Genomic DNA, 27,899 nt, shown 5'->3' on the forward strand with positions numbered 1-27,899 from the left:
TAGATTAAGAGCAGTTTAATAATTAAAACAAAATGAAACATAACAAAAGTACTAATAGTGAGGATAATGCAGTGAGAAGGAGGGAGAGAGGAATAAAGCCCAAGACTGGCAAGTGAGGCAGTTGTTCCCCACCCATGCCCAGCCCATCCCCAGCAGCTGGCCCCTGGCCAACCCTCCCAGTTTCCATACTGGGCATGATGTTCCATGGTCTGGAATATCCCTCTGTCCTGGCCATGACCCCTCCCAGTCCTTGTCACCTCCTGGCGGGCAGAGCATGGGAAATGGAAAAGTCCTTGACTAAGGGAGAGCATTTCCCAGCAACAACCAAACCAGCAGTGTGTTATCAACACTGTTCTCATCCTGAATCCAAAACACAGCCCTGGACCAGTTCTGGGAAGAAAATTAACCCTGTCCCATCCAAACCCAGGACAGGGAGTCTGTGGCTCGGCTGCGGGCCCTGCATCCCAGTGCCCCTTCCCAGGAGGAAGTGGGGAGGTTTCACAGCCATGTCCCTGTCCTCCCCTGGCAGCAAGATCACAGCCTGGCTCCTGGGAGGAGCCACCTGTCCCCGCCGTGCCTGTGACAGCAGCCACTCCAGCCCATCTGCTCCTCGCACCGGGAGGCAGCCAGGGCTGAAGGACAGAGAGGTTTGTCCCCGTGGGCTCTGTGCTGTGCCACAGTGCCACAGTGTCCCTGAGCCCCTCCCCACCTGATGCCAGCCCCGGCTTGGGCACGGGCACAGTGCCATCCACCCTGCCTGGACAGGGCACCTGGGGCCTGGCTGAGCCTCCCCAGGCTGCTCCACTCACAGAGAGCTGAGCTCAGCCCTCAGCTTTGGAAAATTCCGTGTGGGAAACGGGACCAAATCCCAGGGTTTCTGTGCCTCAGTTCCATTCTGGCTGGGGAAGAAAATATCTCCTGGTTTTCTCCACAGCAGGAGCATCTTGAATGGAAGGTGTCCCAAGGCAGGGGTTGGAATGAGATGAGTTTTAAGGTCCCTTCCAACCCAAACCATTCTGGAACTCCATGATCTTCAGGCAGCTGCTTGCACCAAGGATGACTGCCCATGGATGAGGCTCCAGACACTGCTCCAAACCCCAGCAAAAACATGTATAGAGGTTTTCTTTTCAGCCTTGTGGTAAACCCACGTTGTTTCTACTCCCCATTTGGGGCACCTGCCATGCAGTGTCACCAGAGCTTTACTCCTGGCCACTGAAGATGTCACATAGTGCCATGATGTTTTGCAAGGATAAGCTGTTCAGTTAAGATGTGCTCTGATATCACGGTGACAAACAAGGTTAATAAATTTTGGGGTGATGCAGGAGATGCCCTGGGCTGGGAGCACAGCTGGCCTTTTCCAGGGCTCTGCAGTGGTCTCTGAACTGAGCCTGCATGTGATGACACAGGGAGAGAGTTGCCAGCCCCCAGCAGAGCTCTGGGAGGGATCAGCAGTGCTTGAGAAACTTCAGTGGGAGCATATGAGAGCCTGGGGATAGTTTTGGGTCACAACACTTGGAACGTGAACCAGGGGAGCAGAGATGCAGGCACAGAGATTCATGGAATGGTTTGGCATGGAAGAGATCTTAAACTCATCTCATTCCCACCCCTGCCATGGCAGGGACACCTCCCACTGTCCCAGGCTGCTCCAATCCCCATTTGACCTGGCCTTGGGCACTGCCAGGGATCCAGGGGCAGCCCCAGCTGCTCTGGGCACCCTGTGCCAGGGCCTGCCCACCCTCCCAGGGAACAATTCCGAATTCCCAATATCCCATCCATCCCTGCCCTGACAGTGAGAAGCCATTCCCTGTGTCCTGTCAAGCTTTGGCCTCTGACCACCACCAGTATCTGCTGCACTGAACCCCCATCTCTCTGTGATACATTTTATGCTACACAATTTGCAAAATCATCCCAAATCTTCCTGCCCTCAATCCATGTAAACCCCCAGGGGAAGATGATCTAAACCCAAACCAGGGCTCAGGCATGCAGTGGTGAGAGGAGCTGAACCTCTGATGAAGGTGTGACCTGCTGGTCTTATCTTGGAGATGAGCAGTGGCCTCACCTTCGCTCCAGTCCCCGCTCAGCTCCAGGTGTCCCCTCCACCCCTGCAGCAGTGCTGGGGACCTGACTTGGTGCTGAGCACACCAAATGCTGCAGCTCTGTCTGCTGGGGGGACTCCAAGTTTGAGATATGGCCACGTTTGAGAGACAGCTTTGAGAGCTGTTCAGAGCTGCCAGGAGGAGCTGGAGCTGGCTGGGACAGCCCTGCAGCAGGGACACAGGGATGTTTCTGTGACAGCGAGTCCTGCATGCACACATACCATCAGAAACTGCATTTCTTTGGAAAAATATTCTGTAATTGTCCATTTGGAGCTTCCTAAACCAAGATTAGAGCAACCCCCTGGGAGGCAGTGCTGGGTAAGACAGTCTGTTGGTTATTTTCACATTCCCAAAGGTCTGCTTCCAATGCCCACCCTGTGCCTGGCATCCTGTTCCTTGTCCCTGCCTTGGGAAGACAGAGTTTTCCATGCACAGATAGGGAAAAAAGCTGTTAAAATTTCCATTTGTGTCCCTGCACAACAAATAACTATCAGAGGAGTAAATAAATTAGTTGATTAGCCAGGAATTCAGCCCAGCTGTCTCAGAGTTACTCATTCTTTTGCTGGCAGCTTTGGAGGGGAGGCAAGTAGCTGGGCTTGGCTGTTCCCACACCCCCCATGGCACATGAATGTGTTTTTGAAGTTCAGGGAATGGTGATTTTTTGGTAGGGATGGATGTCCCAGGCTGCGCCAGCTTTCTTGCTCCTGGCTGGATAAGGAGACCTGCACTAATGCTGTGAGTTGTCTTGGGCCTCTTTGCTCCTCTTTACCAGGAATTTCCAGACCCAGCTGACACCTGGAAAAGCAGCAGAGCTAGATGTGGTTTTTAGGCTGTACAGGCTTCTGTAGGAAGGTGAGATGTGTGTGTTTTAGGGGGCCCAGGTGCAGCACAGACACAGAGTTGTGCAGGGCTTGGGTCACTTCCTCCACTGGCCACAGCTGGGCCCCAGCACCTCCCCTGGCCTGTGGAGGGAGCAGGGCACAGCTGCAGCTGTGTGTGAGCTCAGGTGCATGCCCCAGCCCAAAACCCTGTCCCCTGGGCAGCTCCTCCCCTGCCACAGCAGCCGTGGCAGGGGGAGAGCAGAGAGGGCAGAGCAGGGAATGTCCTAGAGGCACCTGCTCTGCCACCAGCACCTCACCCCCTGTGACGTGCTGGCTCCACTCTTCCATCAGCCCTGCTGGTAGCCCTGAAGCTGCTAGGAAAAGCACTCCCTCTCCAGCTGTCCCTCTGTCCCTGCTCTTTTGAAGGGCTTCAGTCTGCACACAGGAGTGGGAATGGGAATCCCCATGGTCCCTATCCCGAGGAGAGCCGGGCTCTGTGGGAGCTCCACCCTCTGCAGCCAAACCCAGGCAGTGGGAGCAGCCCCACGTGTCAGCCAAGATAAGAAATGAATGTCAGGTTTATTTTAGGGATGCATATTTTTATTTTTATGTTTCCCTTTTGCAACTGTTCCCAATCTGGCAGCAACAATTCTTAACCCTCCCTCTGGTGCCACAAAACTTGCATTTTTCCCTTGAATTCTGTTTCGAGTTGAAAGGGGATTGGGGTGGACCTGTCAGAGACAGCACCCAGGGCTGTCACAGCAGCTGAAAGCATAGCTGGGATGGGTTGGTGTGTGCAGAGAGCCTTGGGGAGGCTGTCCCTGGAGGGGAGTGGCCCTGGGCTAGGGAACGTTCTCCCTGCACTGGAAGAGCAGCCCCTGTCGGGGGCTGTTGGTGCAGGTTACATCGAGGCATGACTTTGGGAAGAAGGTGCCTTGCACAGCCTTTGAGCCACCTTTCCTCCCTCAAGAACTCCTGCCAGGGGCACGGAGGCCTCTGGAGGGTGCAGGTCACTGGGCAGTGAGGCAGCAGAGCTGGGCCTGGCTGCAGCTCCAGGCAAAGCAGATGAAAACTGGTGTTTGAGCGAGCTTGACAGGTTTATTCATTTTTGCTTTGGTTCTCCTGGCCTCTCTCTCAGCCCAGACCGTGGTAAGGCAGCCCAGAGCACCTTCCTGCTCTGAGGCAGGTGGATCCATCTGTGCACCAACAGCTCCTGTGCCTCCAGCTCAGCTGCTGGGTTTGGACAACACCCAGGGGCATCCCTGTGAGCCCCCTTCCCCAAACCAGTGCTGGGCCGGGACTGCTGGCCTTTGGCTCTGCTGTGATGCCAGGGCCCCTGGAGCAGAGGGGGCTGCTGGGCACTGGTGCCAGTGGGCACTGGCTGGGGTGCCCAGGTGGCATGGGCAGAGAGGCTGCTGCAGTGGGGTGTCCTCTGGAGCCTCTCCAGCTTGCACAGGGAAGGGAACAGCTATGGCCAGGCGGCTCCCACACATCTGCAATGCCACCAGTGGCACCAGATGCCACTTGAGAAGGAGGAGGGTGTGATGGTAGCAGTGTTTGCCAGCAAACACAGAACCGCTGGTTCCAGCTTGTGGCAAATTCTGGATCCCCAGGTGCTCTACGAGTGCAGACTGACTACGTGGCTCCTTTCATCTTCCTTCCAAGTTCTTTGTGACCAAGGTGTAACTTTCCCAGCCATCTCTTCTTGCAGCCACAACCCCCACTCAGGGCTGTTTAAGGGGCTGAAATTCCCCAGGACTTGCTCCCAAGCAGTGCAGTCCTGTGGGGGAACTGCCAGAGTCCCTCCATGAAAGTAAACTCCCAGAGGCAGCAAGAGGGGTACTTGTGGCTGTGCCTCTCTTGGCAGAACTCGAATCCCTTAAAGCTTTTAACAGAAAACAAAATGAAATGTTGGCCTGTGCAGGACTGGCATTCCAGCTCCTCCAGGCTGTCTCTGGGATGGGCTCCATTGCTCCAGATCCTGCTGAGAGCCACCTTGAGGGAGCTCACTGGGAACGGGAGAGAGGTGATTTGGCTCTGGAGAACTGGATTTCAAGAGCAAAGAAGGGTGAGATGTAACAGGGCCTGACGCAAGACATTTTGGGCTGGCTCCAAGGCCTTCCAGGTGCACCTGGACAACCATCCCAACATCCTGTTTAGATGGGTTTGCTTCAGAATGGGGGGAAGAAGGGCTGAGCACTTGAAAAGTGAGATCAGTCTGGGCAGGATGAGGAGCAGCACTCCTGGTCCTGGTGGTGGTGATGGGCAAGATGAGAGCAGAGGGGTTTGCAGGCAGCCACAAATGTGTTTGCTGAAGTATTGTAGCAAGGAGAATGAAATAAAAAATAATAAAATTGAGCTGGCACCTCAAACCCTCAATACATGAACTTATCACTGAGCATCCCTCACACCACACACCCACCACTGAGCCCCCATGCCTGGAAACCCCTGGTTTGCTGACCCTGGGAGGCTGAAACCACAAACTATTTAAACCCCTCAGAACAATGACCAGGCTTAGGAAGAACAGCCTGGGCTCAACGTCTGCTAAACTCATCCCCAGAGCAGGACTCTGAGATACTGTCCCAAAAAAAAAGTAAAGCTTTGATCAGATCTGAGGCTGAAAGTGTCTCCAACCTTCCAAACTCTGTGGGTATTTGAGCCTGGCTTTGTAGGACTGGGTCTCCAAGCCCTGGCACCCCAGGATCCCACTCTCCTGAGCGGTGGCTTGGACCATGCATGCTGTGGCAAGCAGCAGCTCCGGGGTTGTGGAACACGATATAATGATGAAGACAAGCCCATCGGGATGAGAGCTGCGGGCAGGGAGGGCTGCATGTGGCACGGCACACGCGGGAGCCCCGGCTCCCCGGGCACTCCTCGGCTCTGCCCCGGCTCGGCTCAGCTCAGCTCCTTCTCTCGGCCCCGCTCCCGGGCTCTGCTGGGCCTGGGGGGCTCCGGCTGCCGGCCCGGGGCTGCTCTCGGCGGTTCTTGGCACGGCCGCGGTGCTGGAGCAACGGGGCTGCTGCCGGGAGGCCCTGAGGCTGCGGGGCCACTGGGGTAGGGCAGCAGCCCCGCTGTGCCGCAGCCCCCGCGGCCGGGCACGGGAGCGGCCACAGAGGAACCCCGTGCCCGGGTCTCACACTTGTTTTTGAGAGTAATGAGTTCAAAGCTAAATTCAAAGAATGGGAGCATGGACTTCTTTAAAAAAAAAAAAAAGTCTTAAAAGTGTATTTTCTCCTTTTGGATGAACCTCCAGCTCCCTCTCCACAACAGCATTGCTGTCAGACTCCCACAGCCGGGGGATGCTGCTGCGAGCTCACAGCACGAGCACCGCACCCCTGGGCATCCCTGGCACACGGAGCCCGGGACACCACCGGGCTGGGTCACCTGCGAGGGCACGGAAAGAGCCCGAGTTCCTCCTCCACGAACAGCAAACCCTAAGAGCAGCCGCCCGCTCGAGGCTGAGCCCCTCCATTCCCCGTTTCCCGCTACCAAGATCCGCTCCCCCCGGCAGGCTCAGCTCCCGACCTGCCCTTGTCGCCGTCGCTGTCCCCGGGGCTCCCTGCCAGGCCGGCCCTGCTCCCGCATCGCTGCTCGCTGCGTCCCGCACCCCCACGCCCATCGTGCCCCGCAGCTCTCCGGCTGTTCCCCGCACGCACACAATTTCCTTCTCAACTCCTTCTGTCCTGCGCCACGCGGGTCCTCGCCACAGGGAAAAACCGCAAGAGGACAGAAGTGATGCTGGACTCTCCCAACACCCAGCAGGGGCTGCCGGGCTGCCTCGGTTTCCTGGGCACAGAGCAGCGCCCTGCGGATCCCCGGCGGTGCACGGCAGGGACAGGCAGCGGGTCCCTGTCTGGTGACTTGCTCCTTGGCCACTCTCCGGCCTCCTTGGCCACTCTCCGGGCTCTTTCCATGCTGGTGCCAGGCGGGCGGGCAGGAGGGAGCCTCTCGCGTGGCTGGACTGCCCCTACCCCGTGCCGGGAGCGGGGATGGCCGGACGCTGGCGCGGGCGGGGTGGAGAATGACGGCAAGCTGACCTCGGGCAGGGTCCGGACCTCCTCGGATGCGACAAAGCCGGTGCTGTCACCCCTCTGCTCGCGGAGCGGGGGTGTGTGAGCAGGGGGCTCCGGGTGGAGCTGAGCCTGTGCCCCAGCCCGGGTCATAGGGCTCCCTGCTCCAGGGCGACGGGCTCCTGGCGCTGCCGCTTGCGCTGCCGCTCCCGCCGGGCTCGCCAGCACACATAGGCGGCCACCAGCAGCCCCACCCCGAAGATCAAGGTGGCCACCGAGACCACCTTAGCGATGTCCATTTGGGGGCCATTGATGGTGAAGGTGATGCACGTCGCTGCGACGCCGATGACCACGGAGACGATGCCGAAGGGGAAGATGCAGCGGTACCAGGATTTCTCGGTCCCGCCCGTGGCCAGGGCCAGTTTGTTCAGTGTGGCCGTGGAATCGGTGGCTGTGGCCAGCGGCAGCCCCGGTTTTCCTCCCTGCAGGCAAGTGAGTGAGTTGGACTTGCAGCCCATCATGTTGGCAAGAAAACCCAGGAAGGAGCAGCACAAGGCGCGTCTGGGACGGGCGAGAGTCGCTATGCGGGCGATGGAGGGAGGGTTCCGGATCCTACATGCTCGCTCTGTCCGGGGGCTCTCGGTGCTCTCGGGCCGGGGTCTCGGCTGCCGCCGCTCTCACTCGCAGCCTCGGCTCCCGGCTCCTTTGCTGCCAGACCGAGCGAGGGCTGGAGGAGGATTGCAGCGGGGATTGGCGCTGGCTGCGGTGATCTCATGGTGGTGGGAGGACCGGCTCGGCCCCGCCGCCTGTTAACTCTTTCGGGCTGGGAGCAGCCCGCCTGGGATCGCTCTTGCCATGTGTTTTTCCAACTTGCGTCTGTTTTCGCCAGCCCGGACCCTGGCCAGGCAGCGCTGGGGCAGGGACGCTGTCCCGACTGCCCGGTGCCCCCAGGCCCGCAGTGCTGCAGCCCCCGGGCACGCAGATCCCAAGGGAACGGGCAGGGACCGCTGCCCTGAGCCCCTTTGCCTCCTCGTGGGCAATGCCAACACCATCACCTCCCTCCAAGTTCTTTTTCTCCCGGTGTCACCCTCTCCATCTTTGTTCCCTGGCCCAGGGCTGGGGTGGCCTCACTGGTGGCCATGGACTGGTGGTGCTGGTGGGACACTGCGGGTGACACTGCGGGGAATAGAGGGTGACCGACCGATCACGGGACCTGGAAGGAAAGGGGCTGGAGCTGAGGTGCGGGAAGCTTTGGGATTTGAGATGATTGCTGAGCAGGCAGGGCAGCAGCAGGGTGAGGTCCAGGGTGGCAGGATGCCGAAAGGCAGCAGAGAGCAGGAGGGGATCGGCAGAGCCACAGGAAGCTCTCCCGGGAAGGAGGCTGGGCCGGGCCGGGCTGTGGGAGCTGGCACCGTACCCACCAGGACCCCCAGGCACTGCTTCCTTTCCCTGCAGTGCCCACATCCTGACTATCAAGATTAACCATTTTTAGACAGCAGTGTTGAGCACAGGTAGGTGATGTTGGCTCAGAACTGCTCCAGCACAGAGCCACACACGTGCACAATGTGGCAGAGCCCAGTGATGCCACCCAGGACTCCTGGGCAGGGAGGAAGGAGACACAAACAGCCTGCAGGAGGTTCAGTACAAAATCCTCCTGCCCAGCTCTGAACATCACCAGAGACTTTTTTTTGAGGGCAAAAGCTTTTTGTGCCTTTACATTGAGTGGATCAGAGAGGCACCAAGACTGGAGAGGGCACAAACAGTTCCCATCTCTGGCTTCTCCTGCACTGTTTTATCTTTTAATTGGTTTTCCTGAAGGAGAGAGGAAAGGAATGAGCTATTGCAGCAAACCTGAAGACCTGGAGCCTTTCCCAGGTCAGAGCTTCCCCTGAGCTGATGGGGACCAGCTGTGTGTCTGCATCAACTGAGAGGAAGCCAAAAACAAGGAAGAAAATTCACACTGCAGGAGCAGCAGAGCTGGGCAGTGAGAGGGAGCCTCTGTGGAAGCTGAGATGGAGAATCAGAGGAGCTGATGGGACTGGCTCAGGAAAGGGAAGGTTTGGGCATTAATCTGCACAGGGGATGTATTATCCTCCCTTTTTTATGGGCACTGCTCTTACCTACAGCATCCCCAGGGAAGTCATGCCACTCTGGGAAGGAATAAAGTAAAGCTGGTCTGGATCAGACTTTGCCCCTCTTCAGGTTTGTCCTGGGAAGCTGTGTGCAACCTGTGAGCACCAAAACAGAGGGGCTGGGTCTGCAAGACTCCTGGCTTCTCTTCTTGCTCCCAGTTTCTTCAATAACATTCGGAAATAACAAAAGTGGAAGTTGATCAGGTATCAGCTGAATTCCCAAAATTCCCATGGCATGCCCAGAGGCAGGCAGCTGCAGACACAGAGACCTGGGCACAGGGCTCTGGCTGTGCACAGAGATGGCAGTGGGAAAATAACTCCAGCTAAGGCAGACATGCAGCACACGGTGCTCTGCAAACCGAGTTTTGTTATTTACTCTCCTGATTGCTCATTAGAGGGGAGGAAGAGCAGCAGAACTCCATGAGTCAATGCCCTTTGAGCAAGGGCAGAAGGCTGATACCGCCCAGCACAAGCTCCAGTTTCAGCTTTGTGAAGCTTTGTCGAACTTGAAAATGTTCAGGCTTAAATTAACCCTGAGCTGAACCCTTGAAGAAAATATCAGCTAAAATAATTCAGCTGCTGCTGACAGTGGGGTCTGGAAGAAAATACTCCAAGAATGAGGCTGGCAATGGGCCACTTCCCAAACTTCTCAGGAAACTGGTGATGTGGTGCCACCCCTAAACACAGCTCCAGTCCCCCGTGCTGGTCATACCCCCTGCAGCATCCCCACACCTCCAGCCTGCACTCAGAGGATTGAAAAGGACTCTTGGCTTCCATCGAAACCCAGCAGCATTTGTGGGCTGACAGCTGTACCTGTTTTTAAGTGGTGCTGAAGAGCGGTGACTGGCCTTGAAAAAGCAATAGGTGAGAAAAACAAGTCCCAGCTGGTTAGAAAAACACCCATTTTCATGTCTAAGTTCTGATGCATGAGGGCTTTGAGTATTTGACTCAGCAGTACTGATGTGACCCTGCTGTGGCAGCCCTGTGTCTCCTGGGACCAACCCTGCCCTGCTTGAAGTTGCACAGAGGTAAAGCACAGGAGCAAACCCATCTGCAGGAGATGTGCCTGCATCAAAGTGCTCCCACTAGCACCCAGACACAGCTCACCTGAGAGTGTTCCAAAGCAGCAGAGGCAGCAATGTCCAACCAAGGACCTCTACAACTCCACAGATGCTTTAAAAGAAATCATCTGCAGAGAGCCCAGTGCATGTCAGGTAGCCATGCTGGCTTTGCTCCTGGCTGGAAAGAAAAAGCAGGACCAGGACAACCCTGCACAGGGGCAGGGTCACCACCAGGAAATTTCTCACACTCATGTGGAAGGCAGCTGGATGAATTTTCCCACCTTCATTCAGAGGCCAAATTCAGGCAACTTTCTCTGATCTCATGGTTGTTTTCTATAAACTCACAAATGTGCAATGGGCTGCATGGTCTGAGTCCGTATTTCTGGGCACTGAATCTCCCACCCTTGGTGGGGCTGACAGGCTCCTCTGCCTGGGTGCTCCACTCCTTCCCTCCACACTCCTGTAACCAACCTAAGGGTGTAATTTTCACAGCAGAAATAGAGACTTGTGAATCCTCCTCCCTCTTCCCACAGGAGATGAAAGAGCAGCTGGGGCTGGATGAGTCACTGTGCAGGAGCAGAGAGGGATGACACTCCCTGCACACACAGACACCCCCAGGGACCCTCGGGTGATGGATGGGGCACAGGAGCTCTCCCTGCTGCCAGAACCCTGCCCAGAGCCTGGCTTGGTGCCCTTGGCTGCAGGAGAGGCTCCAAAGCCTGGCAAGAGCTGCAGGAGGGAAGGAAACACCAGGAAATTCCCATTGAGGAGGAACAGCAAAGAACAGAGAAGGTGAATGGCTTGGGTGGGTGACAGAATGGTGGTGGTTGAGCAAGAAACCCAGACTCCTAGAAGGGAATGAGGAGGACAGAAAGGATGAGGAAGCCAGGATCCCTCTAAAACAGTTAAATGTCTCCAATTTTAAAGTAAGGAAGCCCAGAATCAAATATGATGCTGAGCACCACTAGGGAATCCCAGAAGAAGCAAGGTGCAGGAGGAGATCCACATTCTCTAGCATGGCCCAGTGCTGTGGCAGGAGGAAGGAGTCCAATGGTCCATAATTATGTGAGTGACCAGAGACACTGACACCACCTTCAGTCCATAATTATGGACCAGAGACACTGACACTACCTGCTCAAAGCAGATGTTAGAGCCAAAAGAATTCTGAGAGCACATGGAAGTGCTGCAGCAAAGAAGGCAGGGCCAGGATGCACAGACACCCTCATGCTCTGCTTACAGCTCCAGGTCCTGCTGTGCTCAGGGTGGACACACTCCTTCCTGGAGCTAAACCACTGCATAGGGGAGTTTTGTATATGAAGGAATTATGCCTTATTTTGTCCAGAACTAGAAGGTAATGGGGCTGGAAACAAGAACAGAAAACTACATATCTGGCAGGAACATCTGTGGGCAAAGATAATTGAAGAAAATCGCTGTTACTCAATTCACATATGTCCTTACATGAGTCAAAGAAGTAATACTCACCTGTGCCCACCTCACTGCTCAGTTTTGGGACATGCAGCTCAAAACTGGGGTCTAGGTTGTAGAAATCCAGAAACTGGCAGCCCTGAAGCCTTCTCACACTGTGCTCTCAAGAAATGACCCTCACTTGGTTAAAAATTAAATGCCAGCAGACCACAGGCATTGACTTATTGCACAGAGGAAGTGGAAAAAAACAACGAATCCCAGCAGTTTGTAATAACTTAGAAATCCTCACAAGGGTTTTTTCCTTTGGCTCTGTGAAGAAATTAATAATTCTGCCTTTATTTGGCTAATACAGAATCATGGAATTGTGAAGGTTGGAAGATCATCAGTTCCAACCACGAACCCAGCACCACTGTGGTCACCCCAAACCATGTCCCCAGGTGCCACATTGACACATTTGTTAAATCCCTCTGGGGATGGTGACTCCAGCATGGCCCTGGATAGCCTGTCCCAGTGCCTGATCACTTTCCATGATGAAAATCTGGCACACTTCATGCAAGAGCCACATGATAGGTTGAGGGGTAGGAAATACTAAATAACAATTTACTGCACAACTGTCCCACACCATAAATAAACTTAGACTGCAATGAAGAGCTGCAGACAAATGAGAGCAGGTGAATATGGCACCAACAACCACAGCTGACTATGGAAAAAACCCTGGCAAAGCCAGTGTTAAAATTTGAGCAACTCCATTAATTTTAAGATAAAGAGCAGGGAAGAAACTCACACAGCAGGAAAGCATCATTAAAGAAGCACAGGTGGCATCTCAGAGTCCATTTTAAGCTGCCTCGTGCCAAGTAAAGCTGGAAAACAGGCAACAAAATAAATCAGGAGGCACATTCTTGGATCCTCAGTGACCTAAGAAGTATTTTCCAGGTCTATGATTCAGCAAAAGGGAAATAAATAAATAATCAAAGCAGGGGAATAAAGCACCAACAGCCATCAGGAAGTGTGGGGCTGAAAATAGCAGCCAAGTGTCACCTTGATCCACTCCAACAAAGACTTTGGCAACAGTGACAAGTTGCTGGGTGACATCTCTGAGCTATTTTGGGCCCGTGGCTCTTACACTGCATGGGGAGCCCCTCTGGGCCATCAGCAGGGGGAGGCCAGCGCCAGCCACAGCATTCCAGAGGAACTTCCAAACCAGGGAGGGGGCTGGAAATGAGACATTCCCGTGTCTCACCAGAAGGATGCTTTCCTGTGGATTCAGAGATGGATGGGAGCAGATGGAAAAGGATCATTACGTTACATCACCCAGTCACAGCCACGCTCCTTCCCTGCACTGGGGCTGAGCTCACACAGCCCCTCCCAGCTCGGGCCACAGAGGGCACTCAGCACACAGTGCTGGGCACCTGCTGGCATCCCGAGACAGGAAAAGCTGCAAACTGGGGGAAGAGGCCCCCAGCAGCTTTGCTGATCTCCTCTTCTGCCCTTGGAGAAGGAGCTGTGGGTACTCCCAGTGCTGCCCAGGGAGCTGGGCAGGCACCAGTGGAGCTGAGTGACTCATACACCAGGCACACTGGTTTTAAGGCTCACAGATAAGAAATGCACCTAATACATACAAATAAGCTATTTTACTGTAATTACTTCTTAAAAAGAAAAAAACCCCAAAAAACAAATAAAACCCCACCTAATTAAAAGCACAAAGCCCAAATAATGCTGTTTGCATTGTCATAAGCAAGACCCTCAACTCCTCCCTATGAATGGAGACCGCGGTGCTCCTGCTGGTAGGGAGAAGGGAGATGGAATCACACATGATTCAAATCACTAATGCTTTGTTCAGTCAAACTACTCCTTTAAATCTGGTGAGTTTGCTCTTGCAAGGACAGCAGGATCTCTGCTGAGAGCTCTGTCAGCCTCAAGAAGACTCCAGAACAGCACAACACAACAAACACCATTTAAAACTGAGACAATACCAGGTAGTTAAGACTGAAAATAGTTTAAAAGATATTGGCAAACACACTGAATTTCCTAATGACCCTAAAAGTGAGCATGGAATGGTCACAGAAACATGTGGTTATGTTTAAATTTATAAGCCCAAACTTACTTAAATACAAAAAAATACTGTCTGATTCATCCCTGCATCCAGTATCCAACTATTTGAATTCTATCCCATTACACAGTCAGCACAATATTATAATTAAAGAACTATTTAGGGTTTCAGTAAGTTTTTCAAGGTTTGTTTTTTGTTTTTTTTTGTTGAGTCACTATCCCTGGAGGGATTTAAAAGATGTGTAGACATAGTTTAGTGGTGGTCTTGGCAGTGGGGGAGCATTTTGACTTGAAGTTCTTAAAGATCTTTTCAACCAAAATGATTCTCTGATTCCTGTGCTCTCTCCTTTGTGTTCCTATGCCTGGTTGGTACCCAAAACTCCCACCCTGGAGGCAGTGAGAGCTGCAGATGCCCTCACCTTGCATGGCAGCACTCAGCTGCCCAACAATCCCAAAAGCAAGATCTACTCCTAACATGTCCTCTAAGAGCCTTCACCTGAAGAGAAAACTGCTCTGTGTGTTCTGAGCTTCAGAGCCTGAAGCAGGAAAAGAGAACCCCAAGGGAGAGATGCCCAGAGAACACAACTGCAAATTGCAGAGCTCCAGGCTGTGCCAGCTGAACCAACAGCTGTGGCACACTGCTTTTGAGAGAGGGGAGAGATGCTGAGGTGCCACAGAGCTGCAGTGAAAGGAAATGCACAAGCCAACGTTGTCCAGGGAAGGAGCCCCCACTGGGGTCCTGCTGAGCTGCACGTGCACCTTAGGCCTCCCTTGAGTCTTTCTTTCAAGCTGCACCTCAGGTGAGACAAACCAATTGTTTCCCTCTACAACATGTAAGGGCTGAGGACAAACCTAACAGCAGCATGAGCACATCTGGGAGACTCCAGACAGGCTTCTTGCCAAGGCCAGGCTCCTCCACTGACTCACATCTTGCTTCTAGTTATTTTTTTTTATCCAAACTCATTGTCCACTGGTTATCTTTCTGTTTCTGGCTAAAAATAAGTCAAACATCTTTATTTGTGTGCCTAAATAACACATTACTGTAACCTTTCTCCTTGTGAAAGGAGAAAGTTCAAGACTCCCTTTTAATTTTTCCCTGTCCCATTCCAAGCTCTTTGTTCCCTGGCACATGGGGCACGCTGCTTCCTGCCCTCTTCTGTCTAACTGAGCTCAGATTAATTAGAAATTTTTTTATTAAAATAGCCATATTTATTTTTAGATAGAATTTTTTTATTAAAATGCTAAGCCCCTTCTTTCTCCACAAATTAAAACCAAGATGATAGATCTTTTCTTCTGAGTGGTGGTTACAAAAATAGTACTCAATCTGTGTGGTGAATGTTAGGAACTTTAATACCCATTTAATGAATTGTTTTCATGTCAGACTGAGCATGGGGTTTTCTTTTGTGAGGTTGTTATTAATGTATGTGAAGGAGGACTAGGAAGCTGCCAGTGAAACCAGATGTCATCTGCACCAGTCCCAGTGTACATGCTTATAAAAATCAACCACAACCCACCAGAACAAGAGGCCTTGTTGCAGAGAGCACAGACGTACAAAACCAAGCTCATGAGCAAGTGGAATCACATCAATCTCTGTTTTACAGATAACAACTGACAAGCCCTGGTGTCAGATCCATCATCTGCTGCAGCCTCTTAGTGACTCCACAATGGTGGCAGGACTCAGGACTGGAAATGCACAGCCATGAACTGGCTGCCTGCCCACAAAAAATCCCTGTTGGCTCCTTCCCCTGGCATTCATAAGGCTATTAAAGCATTTCCCACTCACTGCTTACAGTGTACTGATAATTAGACACCCTGGGACAGTCTGGAGGAGCTCTCTGCATCCTGCAGCTCCCACACCCAGCATCCTCAGTGGGCTCTGCATGCTTGTGGAACCCCTTTCAGCTCTAGCAGAAGCAAAGTATCTCAGCAAAGCTTCAGCTGGAAAACACAAGCTCATACTGAATTCTGTAACTTAGGGAGAGACTGATTTGGGTAAAAGAATATAAAAACTAAGAAATGTGTGTGGACATACAGTTCCCCCCTAGTGGCTCCCCTAAAATCCAAGAACTCTGTCCCAGCATTTTGCAGCACCAGTGCTCTTTCTAGAACTCTAGACTGGCACAACAACTTGCTGAGTCAGCTGTTAATGCTTCAGGTTTGACTCACACACAGTTTTAATCAAGTAACCTGCTCTCTGGAGCTCACAGAAAGCTCATTTAGGGAAGAACATCAACAGCAAATTTGTCATCTTCAGAGGGGGCTGGGAGTTTTCCTCCCACTTCAACATTTACCATCTTAAACTGCTCTTTGATGAAATTCCCTTATGCCTCACACAGCTCAGCAGGGTTTGCCTCTCCCAACCCTAACGTGTGCTCCTGGCCCAGGGAGCTCCTCCTGCCCTTTTCCCAGGGGTGGGAGGGTGCCAAGGACAGTCACAGCAGCAGGGCACAGCCTGGCATGCTCTATCACCACTCACATGTGCCAGACCCCTCAGAAGGGCTGGAAGAGGCAGGACATTCCTCCACACCACTGCTGTGTCATCCCCCTCACCAAGACTCAATTTATTCCTGTTTTAGATGGGGAGCACCCCTAAAGCCCCACTGCTGAGTCTCTCCACGTGCTTCAGCAGCACTCGGTGGCAGATGTGGTAACACCTGCAGGATGAACCCCTTGGGGGCTCAGCAGAGCTTCAGAACTGAGCACAGCTGAAGCTGGGGCTACCCCTGCACCCCTGGGAGTGCCCAGGGCCCAGCTGGATGGGGTTTGGAGCACCCTGGGATAGAGGAGGTGTCTCTGCCCATGGCAGGGGTGGAACTAAATGATTTTTAAGATCCCTTCCAAGCCAAATCAGTTTGTGATCCTATTATTCTCTAATGCTAACCAAAGACAACTGGTGCATGTGAAGCCCTCCAAGAAGCTCTGCTGTTTGCAGTGTGCACTAACAGCAGCACTGCTGCTATCCCTCCACTGGCCAAACATATTTGCAAAACAAACACAGTCTGTGGAGAAGTTGTAGAGGGGAAGGAGAGAAGAGAGCCAGGGAAAAAGAAAAACTGTAGCAGTTGGAAATACTTAAAGTCACAGATTCTGGAAAGAAAAACTTGCCTCCTCCTCAGGATCCCATCCTTCAAGTAGGGAAAACCCAAAAACCTTGTAAATGCTACTGCAAGGGACAAAGAAGGAATAAGAGCTGCTAATTCTCCCTGGCCCTCACTATGCTTTCTCAGCTCATGTCTACACAACACTGGGATCATCTATCCCTTTCCAAAAATACTGCTCATTTCCTGTATTTCTGTAATTCTATCCCCTGGCATCACACACTACCTTAAGTCTTTGTTTCCTCATCTCAGCTGGATGTACTTTCTTCCAACAACAATGGCACATTCTATAACAAAGCCCCCCAGCCCCTGAGTTCAACTGCTATTGAATTTATCTCTGCTACAGCACAAGACTGGTTTGAAAGAGTGAGTCATTCAAATTATTTAAAGTCTTACACATTTCTGAAATTTTAAAATGTGGTGTAGGAAGAGAAAGAAAACCTCACTGCACACAGAGGCAGAGAACGACCCAGCTACCTGACATTGTGCACCCCTTCTGCACAACCCCTACAGGATTTGCCTCCTCCTTCTGAGTTTGCAACAACCCCTGTGAACCCTCTCTTGCGGGCTGTCTCCTTTTCCCAGCCCTTTCCCACCTCTGCAGTCCTTGCTGTGCTGCTGAAGTTGCTGCCAATTTACAATGGCCTGCTCTGTGCTCAGCAGCAGATGCTCCATGACTCATGCAGTGCTTGCAGATGCAAGTTATCCATAACAGCACCCTAATTAACAATACCAAATGTCAGCTCTCCCATTCAAACATGGACATGCTCATGTGTATGACCACGCTATTTTAGGAGGCAGTGTTTGCTCCCTTGGAGTGTCCAAGGCCAGGCTGGATGGGACTTGGAGCACCCTGGTCCCATGGAAGGTGTCCTGCCCATAGCAGGGGGTGGGATGAGGCCCCTTCCAACCTGACCCATTCTGGAATTCTGTGACAAAAATACAAAGGGAAAGTCAGAGATGCTGATTTTCACCTATCATATGAATGATTTTTATTGAATTTTGAGTGTCACAAAGAGCCAGACATTCAGAAGAGCCAGGAAGCAACCTGACCTTGAAAAAAGATAAGGAAAAACTAATGAATGACTTTGCACTGCTAAGGGCTAAATTACACACACACACACACACACACACACACACACACAACAAACAGAGTCCAGCTTTGAGATACGGCCTGGGTCAAACTGTACTAGGCCGTGGTACACTTCCTTAATGGAATTTTAAGTACTCACAAGCAGAGGTTTTCCACTTCACTCCAAAGCTTTACCTGTCACTGAAACACCAGGGAATTTGAGGATTACACGCAAAAGCCCAGCATAAAGGAGAAACGGCAGCTGGCCTTTTCCTGCGGTGATAAGGTGGGAAGGGCTGCAGGCCCTGCGTTTTCCAGGGCCGGGCTGGACATTCCCGGGTGCCTCCGGCTCCAGCAGGGACCGCGGGACCCGCCCGCCACCTGCCGGGCACAGCCAGGCGGCAGCGCCAACCCCGCTCGCTCCCTGCGGCACTCAAACCACTCAATACTGCACGACCCGTGTGCCCAAGAGCTGAGAACACGGTACCGGGGCAGCAGCTTGGCTCCTCGGGGTTTCTGGGTGCTGGAAGGCCGTGACCCATGGTCCTGTGGCTGATCAGTATAAACACGTTTTGCTCCCTGCTGCACTGTCTGCATCCTGAGCCTGGTGTCCTGAGCTTGGTAGAGACAGCCTTGGAAGAAAAGCCAAAACCAGTCTCTGAAGCCCTGAAGGGGCATCACAAAACCTCAGTTAATAGGTTAGGAAAGTGATATAAAACAACAGAAACACAGACTGGTTTGGGTTGGAAAGGACCTTAAAACTCACCTCATTGCAGGCCCTGCCATGGGCAGAGACACCTTTCACTAGCCCAGGGTGCTCCAAGCCCCCTCCAACCCGGCCTTGGTTGGACTTCCAGGGATCCAGGGGCAGCCTGTGCCAGGGCCTGCCCACCCTCACAGGGAACAATTCCCTCCCAATATCCCATCCATCCCTGCCCTCTGGCACTGGGAGCCATTCCCTGTGTCCTGTCCCTCCATGCCTTGTCCCCAGTCCCTCTCCAGCTCTCCTGGAGCCCCTTTAGGCCCTGCAAGGGGCTCTGAGGTGTCCCTGGAGCCTTCTCCTCTCCAGGTGAGCACCCCCAGCTCTCTCTGGCTCCTAAGCAGAGGGGCTCCAGTCCTCCTGATACAAAAGGAAGTTAAAATAAAATAAAAAAAGCCCATAATGGAAACAACCCCCTGGAATTTAGCTGAATAAACAAGCAGAGTAAAGAAGTTCATAGAAAAGATTTATTGCTTGGAGCTGTCTTTGGCTCTGTGCAGGACTAGCAGGAGGCTCCCCAGCTCAGTCCAGCAGCTCGTCTCTCACCAGCACAGGGAAGCGCCGGCCCCCCTCACAGAGCTGGCTGTGGATGGCCCGGAACAGCCCTGCAGAGCCCTCCTGCCATGGCCTGGCCTCCAGGACAGGCAGCAGCTCTGCCATCATCACCTGGCAGAAGCAAAGGAGACACTGTCACCAGAGTCAGCAGCACTCTAGAACTCCTTGTAGTGGCTGCATAACAAGTGAAATCTAATCAGAGCAGTATGACTAATAACAGGCTAATTGATTGATGGATACTTTCTTTTGTCATATTTAATAAAGGCAGAGTGGTTCATTTTCTGCTCATGAGCTCCCTCGGCAGCCACCCAGCATTTTCAGAGCAGAGTCAAGTGGCAGTGCTGCTGCCCTGCTGCAGGGAAGGCCCAGCACTGGGATGAGATCAGCATCCTGCAAGAAACTGCAGCTGGTGCTGGTTCAGGAGCTCTGCAGCCACACAGTGAAGTGTTCACTCACCCAAGGGTAAAGTTCAACCCCTCACTCAGCACTGTTCACATCACCTCCCAGTTATGCCAGAGGTGTGAGCGGCAACTCCAGCCCAAAGAGGCCACAGGGACTGCTCAGGCTGCCCAACATTCCCTGGCCTGGCTGCTGCTCTGTTAAGCCTATGCTGGGATCTCAGCCCATGCTGTCACACAACCCAGGGCAGCTCTGGGATTAGGACTCACTGACTGACAACTCAAGCACAGGTCACTTCAGTCACTGGACAAAAGCTGGTCTTTGGTACCCCACTCTTGAATTAATGCTTAGACAGACATTTTGCCTGGGATTTTCATTTTTTTCTTTTTTCATCTGGCATGAGGTTATGAAGTCTGAGCAGCCTGCACACCAAAACCCAGCCTGCTACACACTGCCTGCTCAGGAGAGAGGACAACTGCATGTGTCAGCCACCTCCCTAAAGGCTGCCAGAGCTCCAGGAGTGTTTGGACAATGCTCTCAGGCAGAGGGTGGGATTCTTGGGCTGTCTATGCAGGGCCAGGAGCTGGGTCTCTTCCAACTCAAAGTTATTCTGTGATTCCATGATTGTTCCCTGCTGGATGATACAGAGGAAGACCCAAACAGAATAGAGTACAGGATATCTGCAGGGGCTTCCCTCTCCTGTTCTACACAAGTCTCTGTGCAGGGATGGGGAGCAGGACACAGCTGCTCATCTCTGGGAAGTCTCTTTCTACAGACATGAAAGCTACCTAAGGGGAAAGCTGGCCCATGAAGGAGTGCTGCACTGCTCCACTTCCATCCACCTGCTCTGCTCCTGACACCTAAGAAGAAACAGATCTTCACCATCAAAGACAGGCTAAGAGCTACCAGGAATTTCTATGATACTTGGCATTTCTCCATGGAAAGGCAGTGGACAGGCTGTGCCCAGAAACAGGCACATCCTTTTCTGGGGTATTTATCTTGTTCCATGCCCACTTACTTCACCTTATCCTGCACACTCTGCACAGGGCTGCTTCAGACCCTCAGGGCTCACATGGCACAAAGCATCTATTTGGGTACATGTGCAGAAGAAACTGTGTCAACCAACAGAGCAGCAGGAATCAGGCTTTGGTCACCATTTCATTTTGGGCAGACAAAAGAACCCCAAACACTTCATAATCCATAATTCAGGATTATAATGCTGAAATCCCATTTGAAGTCAGGTAGCAATCTGTCTTCAGCCACAGGGCTGCAGACAGTTATTAATAATGCCTCTGGCTTACAAAAAAAAGACTTTTCCAGAGTCTCTATCACTCAAGTCAGTGGCAAAGAATAGGTCAGAGGAGGAGATTTGATTTCATAGATCTTCTCTGCCCTTTGCTGCTGGCTGAGAAGAACAAGTAATCCCTGTGTGGCAAACTCTCTGCTCAGGCTGCTGAAGAAGCTGACACCTCCTACCCTGTTCTTACAGTCTCAGAATGGTAAAAGCAAGATTAGCAGCACAGTGGTTTGAGATTTAAAAGGAAAGGAACAGAGAACAGAGGAGCTCAGGTGCACAGCAGAAGCTGGAAGTTACACAGGGGGGAATGAGGGAGTGGGTGCCCTAATAGGGCTGTAAAGGCCTGACAAAAGGGGCATTATCAACAACATCCTCCACTGCCAAATTCTTTCAGAATACATAAATAAAATCTTATCAGGAGAGGGTCAGGCATGTAAGAGCCTCTGCTCTGACCCTAACAACAGCAACAACAACAAAAGTCCCATTCACCAACAAAGAGAACACGGCATAAACACAAAAACATCACTGGAAGAACTTGTCATGCTGCTGCTGCCCATCAACACCTTGTACAACAGCTGCTGCCCCACAATTGTCCTTTTCCTTCCCCGGACTGGGAGCACTGACACTTCTCCAGACTCACCTTTTGTAAGGCAATCTCTTGGTGCAGCATTGACACTTGCAGCTTCAAGGCAAACAGGTCCCTCAGCTCCTGGAGACTGGAGTAACAGAGGAGAGGCACAGCCAGCATGTCTGCACTGTCACATGTCTGTCCCCTGGCAGGGACACAGGCTGGAGAGCAGCTCCCCACATCCCCAGGGCAGTCTGGGCACAGTCTCAGCTGGGACTGCAGAGCTGCCAGGGTACAAGAAAGGGCAGGAGACAAAAACATACCAGTTAAATCTGTACTTGCATACTTTATGATCTACTTACTGTTCCCAGAAACTGATGACTAAAGACACTGTATTAATCAGGGTAAGCTCCTCACACATGGCACAATCAGGGCACCCTAAGCTGTGGCCTGCATTGTCCCCTCCCCAGCCCACTTGAACTGCAACTGCAGTTCAAAGCTCCAAGTCTCTCCTGGACACAGAGGGGGTGACACACAGGTACCACAGATTTGTTTGCCACCAGAGAATTAAGTTCTCCAATACCATAAAGATAACCAGGAGCAAAATGACCTTGGTCCAGTGTCCTGCACACAGATGGCAAAGGGCCACGTTCACACCTGGCCACACACACAGGGACTGTCTCACCTTCTTGCAGCAGCTGCAGCTTCTGCAGGCACTGGGACACTGTGCTTTGCAAACCCTCCAAGGTCAGAAGGCTTTCATACTCTCCTTGCAGAGTGGGAGGATCTACAAGAGAAGCAGAGAAAAAGTGTGAACACTGGAACCTTCCTCCCCTAACAGCTTCCAGAATGGCCTTGGGTTCACCAGCCTTCATTTCAGGCAGAGAATATCTTGGGATATCTTGGGATGTGCTGTCCCTCGTGTCCAGCACATCCCAAGAACACAAAACACGTGGAACTGAGCCCAAACCATCCTTATTCTACCTTGTGCCCTCCCACTGCTCTTTTTCCCTCCTTACCTGCAGGCTCAGCTTCCATATACTTCCTCAGATGGAAGAGGACATCCTGGAGGCCCCTTAATTCCTCCTCTATCTCTGCAGGACTGGGGGTCAGCTTCGGGGAGCAAAACTCAAACAGCAGCAGCTTAAGGAAGGTTCCACAGAATGCTGAGCCCCAGGCCAGGCCAGCTGTAATCAGGACAGAGGGAAGTGGCACTGCAGGGGGAAGGTGAGGACAGCAAGCACAGCTGTGTAGGGCATGCTTGCCTTGTGGCCACGTTTGGCTGGATCAGAAGTTTTGCAAGTGCCCAACAGCTGTACTGTGAGAAAACCCACTGCCTAGAGACCCAGCTGGAACTGCTGTTATTGGAGGCATAACTCTCTCCAGCTTGGAGCTCACTGCAGAGCAATTGCACCCTGTGCCTGCTAGGAAAGGATACGGTTGTCTGGATTCTCTCCATAAAACGGGTCCTTGCAGCTGCTGCATCTGCACTTGTTTGGCACAGGCGACATCTCTCCCATGCCCTGAAATTCCAAAGGGGCAGGAGGTGGAAGTTATGCTCCTTTGTACCAGACAGTGCTCACGCTGAGCTGTGACACACCAGTGTGGCACAGCAGTGCTTTAATTACAAGTATCTCCCTCCCCCTCTCTCTCACAGGTTATTTACCAGCCATTCCCAACTCATTCCCACGGCTGCTCTCAGATCAACAAGGACACCCTGCAGAAAGCATCAGACCCTGCAGAAAGCATCACACACTGCAAAGCACCTGTTACTCTCTCCTCTTCTTTTGAGGAGAAAGATCAGAAGACAGACAGCACATTTCCATAAGCAGAATGTGAACTTCTGGCACATCCCTCATGATGCTGTATTGTCCTGCCTGTCTTTATACCCCAGAGGAAACAACAAATCTTCCCTTCCTTTCTTGGGAGTAAGTCATTTGCATTTCTGTACATTGGTTCTGTTAGTATAGGTGTACCAAATAAAACAGCAGACAGGGCAAACTACTCTCACCCAACTACTTCATATTCCAAACTTCCTCAAGATTCTTAATAATCTTTGGGGGGGGACAAAGTGGTATCTATGGCAAGGAGAATGACAGCAGCATGTCAGGGATGCAAGACAGAGGTTTAAGGGCAGTACCAGGAGGAAGCTGACTCGGACTTCACAACAGAGTCCACCAGTTTTTTAGATAAAGCACTGCACAAATAACAGCACTACTGTTGAACTCTCTCACAGAGTTCAACATCCTCATGGATGCACAGTCCCCATGATATCCTTTCCTTAAGGACTGTCTCCCAAAACCTGCCACAGCAAGTGAGAGCCATCAGGAGGAAGCTTAAAATAGTTCTGCAGTGCCTGACTAACTCGAGTGTGCATGTGTCTTCTCTCTAGCCTAATGGGTCTTTTAAATCATGTTAGAATCTGCAGATTTCAGAAATATGTTATGCAAAGAAGTGGCAAGGTTAATGGCACAGGAAAGAATAGAAGTTCCCAGGCAAGATGCAAATCCTCTACAAGAGATCTTTAGTGCAAAGGTTATTCTCAATCTGTTACTGAGTTGAAAGCAATAGTGAGAAGTATAAAATTACACCAAAGTGGTTGGAATGCTAAAAGACTCAATTTCAAAGTGAAAATTAAGGGTATAAAGTCTTTACAACTTGCAGAAGGGCAACTAACAAACTGGTGCCTGATAAATGACAGTTTTCAAGAGGAGGAGGAATTCTTGAGGGCAGCACAAGGGGCTATAGTTAGATTTAAGAAAGGGTTTATGCTTAATATCTGAACAAAGCACATAATGAGCATCAGAGGAATTGTGGGAAACCCTTCCAGAAGACTGGAGAATGGACTAGAGCATGCAAGCCCCAACCTCTGGCACCATCCCTGCAGTAACACTGCAGCTGGCTTAGTGTAAGAGTTCAGCAGCAGGAACCAGCCTCAGACACACACAGGAGTGCTGCTGCCAGGCTGCAAAGGCAGGCCAGGGATGGTCTGGGAAACTCTCATCGGATAGTGTATACAGACACCCATCCCACAGGGTGTCCTGCCTTCAACAGGTGTGTGCCACCAGCAGAGGCTTCTGCTGCACCCTCAAACCCACAATTAAAACATTCCAGGAACTTCATGACTCAGTGATTAACAGTAATTAGCACTCAAAGAACAAAAGTAGCACTAGTGGCCACAATAACAGGAGAACACATCCTCAGCAGCAGCAGCCTTGCAGTACGAGAGCTCTTCCTGCTCCCAGTTCAGGCCCTGTGGGGTCACTGCCTCCCGGGCACAGAACAGCCACACCTGACCCCTCTCACAGCCCTGAAGCTCAGGGGAGTTCTGGGCTGAACTGGTCAGACTGGTCTTACCTGGAGTTCCTGGAATAGGCTTTCCTGTAGGGAAGGGGGAGCTTCAGCTGGCATCTGTGAAACAGGACAAGGATTAATCTTGGCAGCTGGAAAGCAATTAACTCAGCCTTGTCTTCCAACAGGGAAAATGGTGCTTTGTCAAAATCTGAAATTAATTTAGCTGCAATGGGAGATGTCAGCAACTCTGGAGATTGGATCCACCAACTGTCTTCAGATTGTCCTCAAGGAAGGAAGATTAGGTTGCTCATTGGACTCCACAGGCATCATGGAGCTGAGCTGGGAGAGCTCCTGCATCCTGGACCAATCAGAGGTTCATCCAGGGGGGCAGCTGGGAGCAAAGCCATGACACAGCAGAGTACAGACATGGAGACAACACCTGCAGGGAAACTGGTCTGCCATAGCCTCTTGCCCTGCCTCAGCTGGACAAGGCAGCTTTGCTTAGCACTGTGTCACACTCAGAGAAATAGGAAAGGGACAGTCCAGCTTCCACTGGGAATATGATTCTTAACCCTGAAGCAGAATAATCCCTAAATTGTTCCTACAAAAACAGGAGGGTTGGCAGTTGTTAGTCACATGCAGACTAGGAATGCAAGGCCACAGCGGGGAATTTAAGTAAATGTTTGAATCCAGATCCCCGTTCCTACAGCAACTGTCACTGAAGTGTCCTGGGGCCCTTCCAATGCCAGTGAAAAGGGATCATTTCCTCCCTGCACAAACACAAGAGTTAGGTTGTGGTGGCTGAGAGAAATACTCCTCAAACTTTTCCAGATGCAGATTGAACTTCAGTGTTGTTAAAGCAAAAGAGGAAAGAAATTACTTAAACAAGACAGACTGGCATGAAGGCAAAGCCAATCTTCCAAGTATTATTTTGCCACTTTTCCACAGAGAATCTCAGTAACATTCCCTTCATAATCCTTCCTGCACCAAACCCCTAAAACAACTGCACTTTAGTCAGTCCTGATTTGTGTAGTTACATGGGCAGTATGTTACAGGTTAACAGGGACAGCATCAAACCCAGATGCCATCTCCAAACAGCACTGGGCACATGCTTGAGAGAGAGAGAGAGAGAAAAATCATGCATTATGTATTGTCACTGTGTAAAAAACAGAATAAATAAAAAAATCAATATGCTATAATAGAGAGTACACTCAGAGGAAAGCTAAGGCTCAAGAAAGCTCTATAGAGACAGCTTTCCAAAACACTCATAGGGGACTATGAAACATCAAAAGTCTTAATTGAAAGGCTTTCAAAGTCCCAGCCATCCAACAATAAGCCCTTAAAATGAAAACACTTACTTAACCACAATAAAGGCTTTTAAACTGTATAGGATCCTTCCTCTTCAGAGGGACGTGAGGAGGATGAAGCCAGGCTGGGACCCCCAGAGCAGCTACAGCTAGCAGGATCTGTACATGTGCCTGTGAGTATAGAGCAGAACAGGAGAGGTGCCCACCTCCCACACTTACCCCTTTTCCTGCAGGGTGCCTGTCCCTGGTGAGGTGCTCCTTCCCCATGCACCTGCAGCGTCCTCCTTTTTGCTGGACTCTCCCAGGAAACCACAACTTTTCTTCCCTGCATCAAGTAACTGCTTGCCAGCAACTGTGGAATTCTTTACTGCAGCTGAATCTCCTCCAGAAAAGCTTTGCTGCTCATTTGGGGCAGATTCAGACAAGCCAGGTGTCTCCTGGGGTTCAGCTGCAGCACTGACTTCTCTGGCACTGGCACCAGCTGCTGTCCTGTGACTCCTTCCTTGTTTGGAAGTCACTCCTTTTGAGGAAATCTTCCCAGCTGTCCTGGGGCCTTGAGAAACACATCTGGCTGGGACTTTCCTTTGCAGTTTCTTCACATCTGGGTCAGTCCGGTAAGGGGCTCTTAACTGGTATGGAGAGGGCTTCTTCAACAACAAAGGCTTTTTGCTTCCAGCTCTCACCTTCCTGCACTCAGGAACATCCTCAACAGGTACAGGCACCTGCTGCTCTTCAGCTTTCTTGGGAGCATGTGCCTCACTTGCCCATTTCTGTCCTCTAGCTCTCTGAGCCTCTAATGGATTTTCCAAGATGCTTTTCCTGACCTTCAGTGCCTTCTCTAAGGCCCTGTTCAGCAGTTCCAGCTCCTCTAGCTCCTTGGGTGAAGGCCTGTCTTCTGCAAGAAGAGAAAACATGTCAGAAGGCTCAAACATGAATGTTCTCTATTTGACTCTTCACTTACTTGCTCTTCCAGGTGGCACAGAAGGAAACAAAACCTAATGACCGGTGCAGGGGTATTTTTTTAGCTGTGGGAACAGCCACTGCACAGAGGATGCAGGTAGGACTGCCAGAAGCTTTGAAGCCCCAGGATGGATGTGATCCACAGGAGGACACATCTCCCGAGCCAACCTCAACAAGTGACATTTCCACACATGGGTCAGGCCCGCAGTCACTTTATTGCCGGCCTTGGCTAACGAGACACGACTCCAAGCTAACCCCAAGGAGGAGAGAGGGAGGAAAAAGGCAGAGGGGGTATTTAAGTGGATGCAGAGCATTGGAATAACTCATAATACCCCAACTGGCCCGGGGCCGGTGTGACATGAGGGGGCACCGGCCCGGGGGAAGCGCTCACCATGCTCAGTGCTGGAGCCTGACTGTGGCTGCGGCCGCTCCTCTTCCTCATCATCCCTGGAGGGAACAAACAGCGACGGAGCCGGCGTCGCTGCCCCGGGACGGGACCAGCACCCCCGGCCCGCGGGGCCTCGGACACGGCTGCGGGGCCTCGGACACGGCTGCGGGACCAGGGCCCGGGCCGCCCTCCTCCCTGCGGGCCGCCCGGGGACGGAGGGGCCCGGGACGGGGTGCCACACACGCGGGTGCCGCACTCACCAGCGCCCCAGCAGCGCCCGGCTCCGCGCCGCCCGCCGCTCCAGCTCCCGCCGCCGCTCCGCGCCCTCGCCCAGCGCCGCCCTCAGCGCCGCCGCCGCCCTGCAAGGCCCAGCGCGGTCAGCGCCCCGCGGGACCCGGCCCGGCCCGGCCCGGCCCGACCCGGCCCTGGCCCCCTGCCCCCTGCCCCTCACCTCCGGCCGCGGCCCGCAGGCAGCATCGGACCGGCCGCGGCCCCGCCGCTGTTCCCGCCGGCCCCGCGCTCCCCGCGCTCCCCGCGGCCCGGCCAGGATCTGCAGCCGGGGCGGGGCCCGAGCGCGGCGGAGGCGGGAGCGGCCCCGGGCCCGAGG

At 52.4% G+C, this 27,899-nt stretch overlaps 1 protein-coding gene across 4 annotated transcripts; it reads right to left on the reverse strand.

The window, feature by feature from the left end:
* On the reverse strand, window positions 1-27,899 carry TEDC2 (tubulin epsilon and delta complex 2). 4 transcript variants are annotated; one of them, XM_071444565.1, is made up of 10 exons: window positions 27,744-27,899; window positions 27,553-27,651; window positions 27,296-27,351; window positions 26,164-26,839; window positions 24,701-24,754; window positions 22,782-22,866; window positions 22,363-22,471; window positions 22,029-22,130; window positions 21,416-21,627; window positions 1-8,103 (listed from the first exon to the last, which is right to left on the reverse strand). In XM_071444565.1, the coding sequence occupies exons 1-10, from the start codon at window positions 27,767-27,769 to the stop codon at window positions 8,011-8,013; spliced, it is 1,512 nt and encodes a 503-aa protein (XP_071300666.1). In that variant the 5' UTR covers window positions 27,770-27,899; the 3' UTR covers window positions 1-8,010. The 4 variants fall into 4 exon arrangements, with proteins under 4 accessions (XP_071300666.1, XP_071300665.1, XP_071300663.1 ...); XM_071444564.1 differs by lacking the exon at window positions 1-8,103 and adding an exon at window positions 12,117-12,405; XM_071444562.1 differs by lacking the exon at window positions 1-8,103 and adding an exon at window positions 12,425-12,800.

The sequence above is a fragment of the Agelaius tricolor genome, unplaced genomic scaffold, assembly GCF_023055355.1.
Source record: "Agelaius tricolor isolate 1412-34295 unplaced genomic scaffold, bAgeTri1.0.p SCAF_19, whole genome shotgun sequence".
Classification (NCBI taxonomy): domain Eukaryota; kingdom Metazoa; phylum Chordata; class Aves; order Passeriformes; family Icteridae; genus Agelaius; species Agelaius tricolor.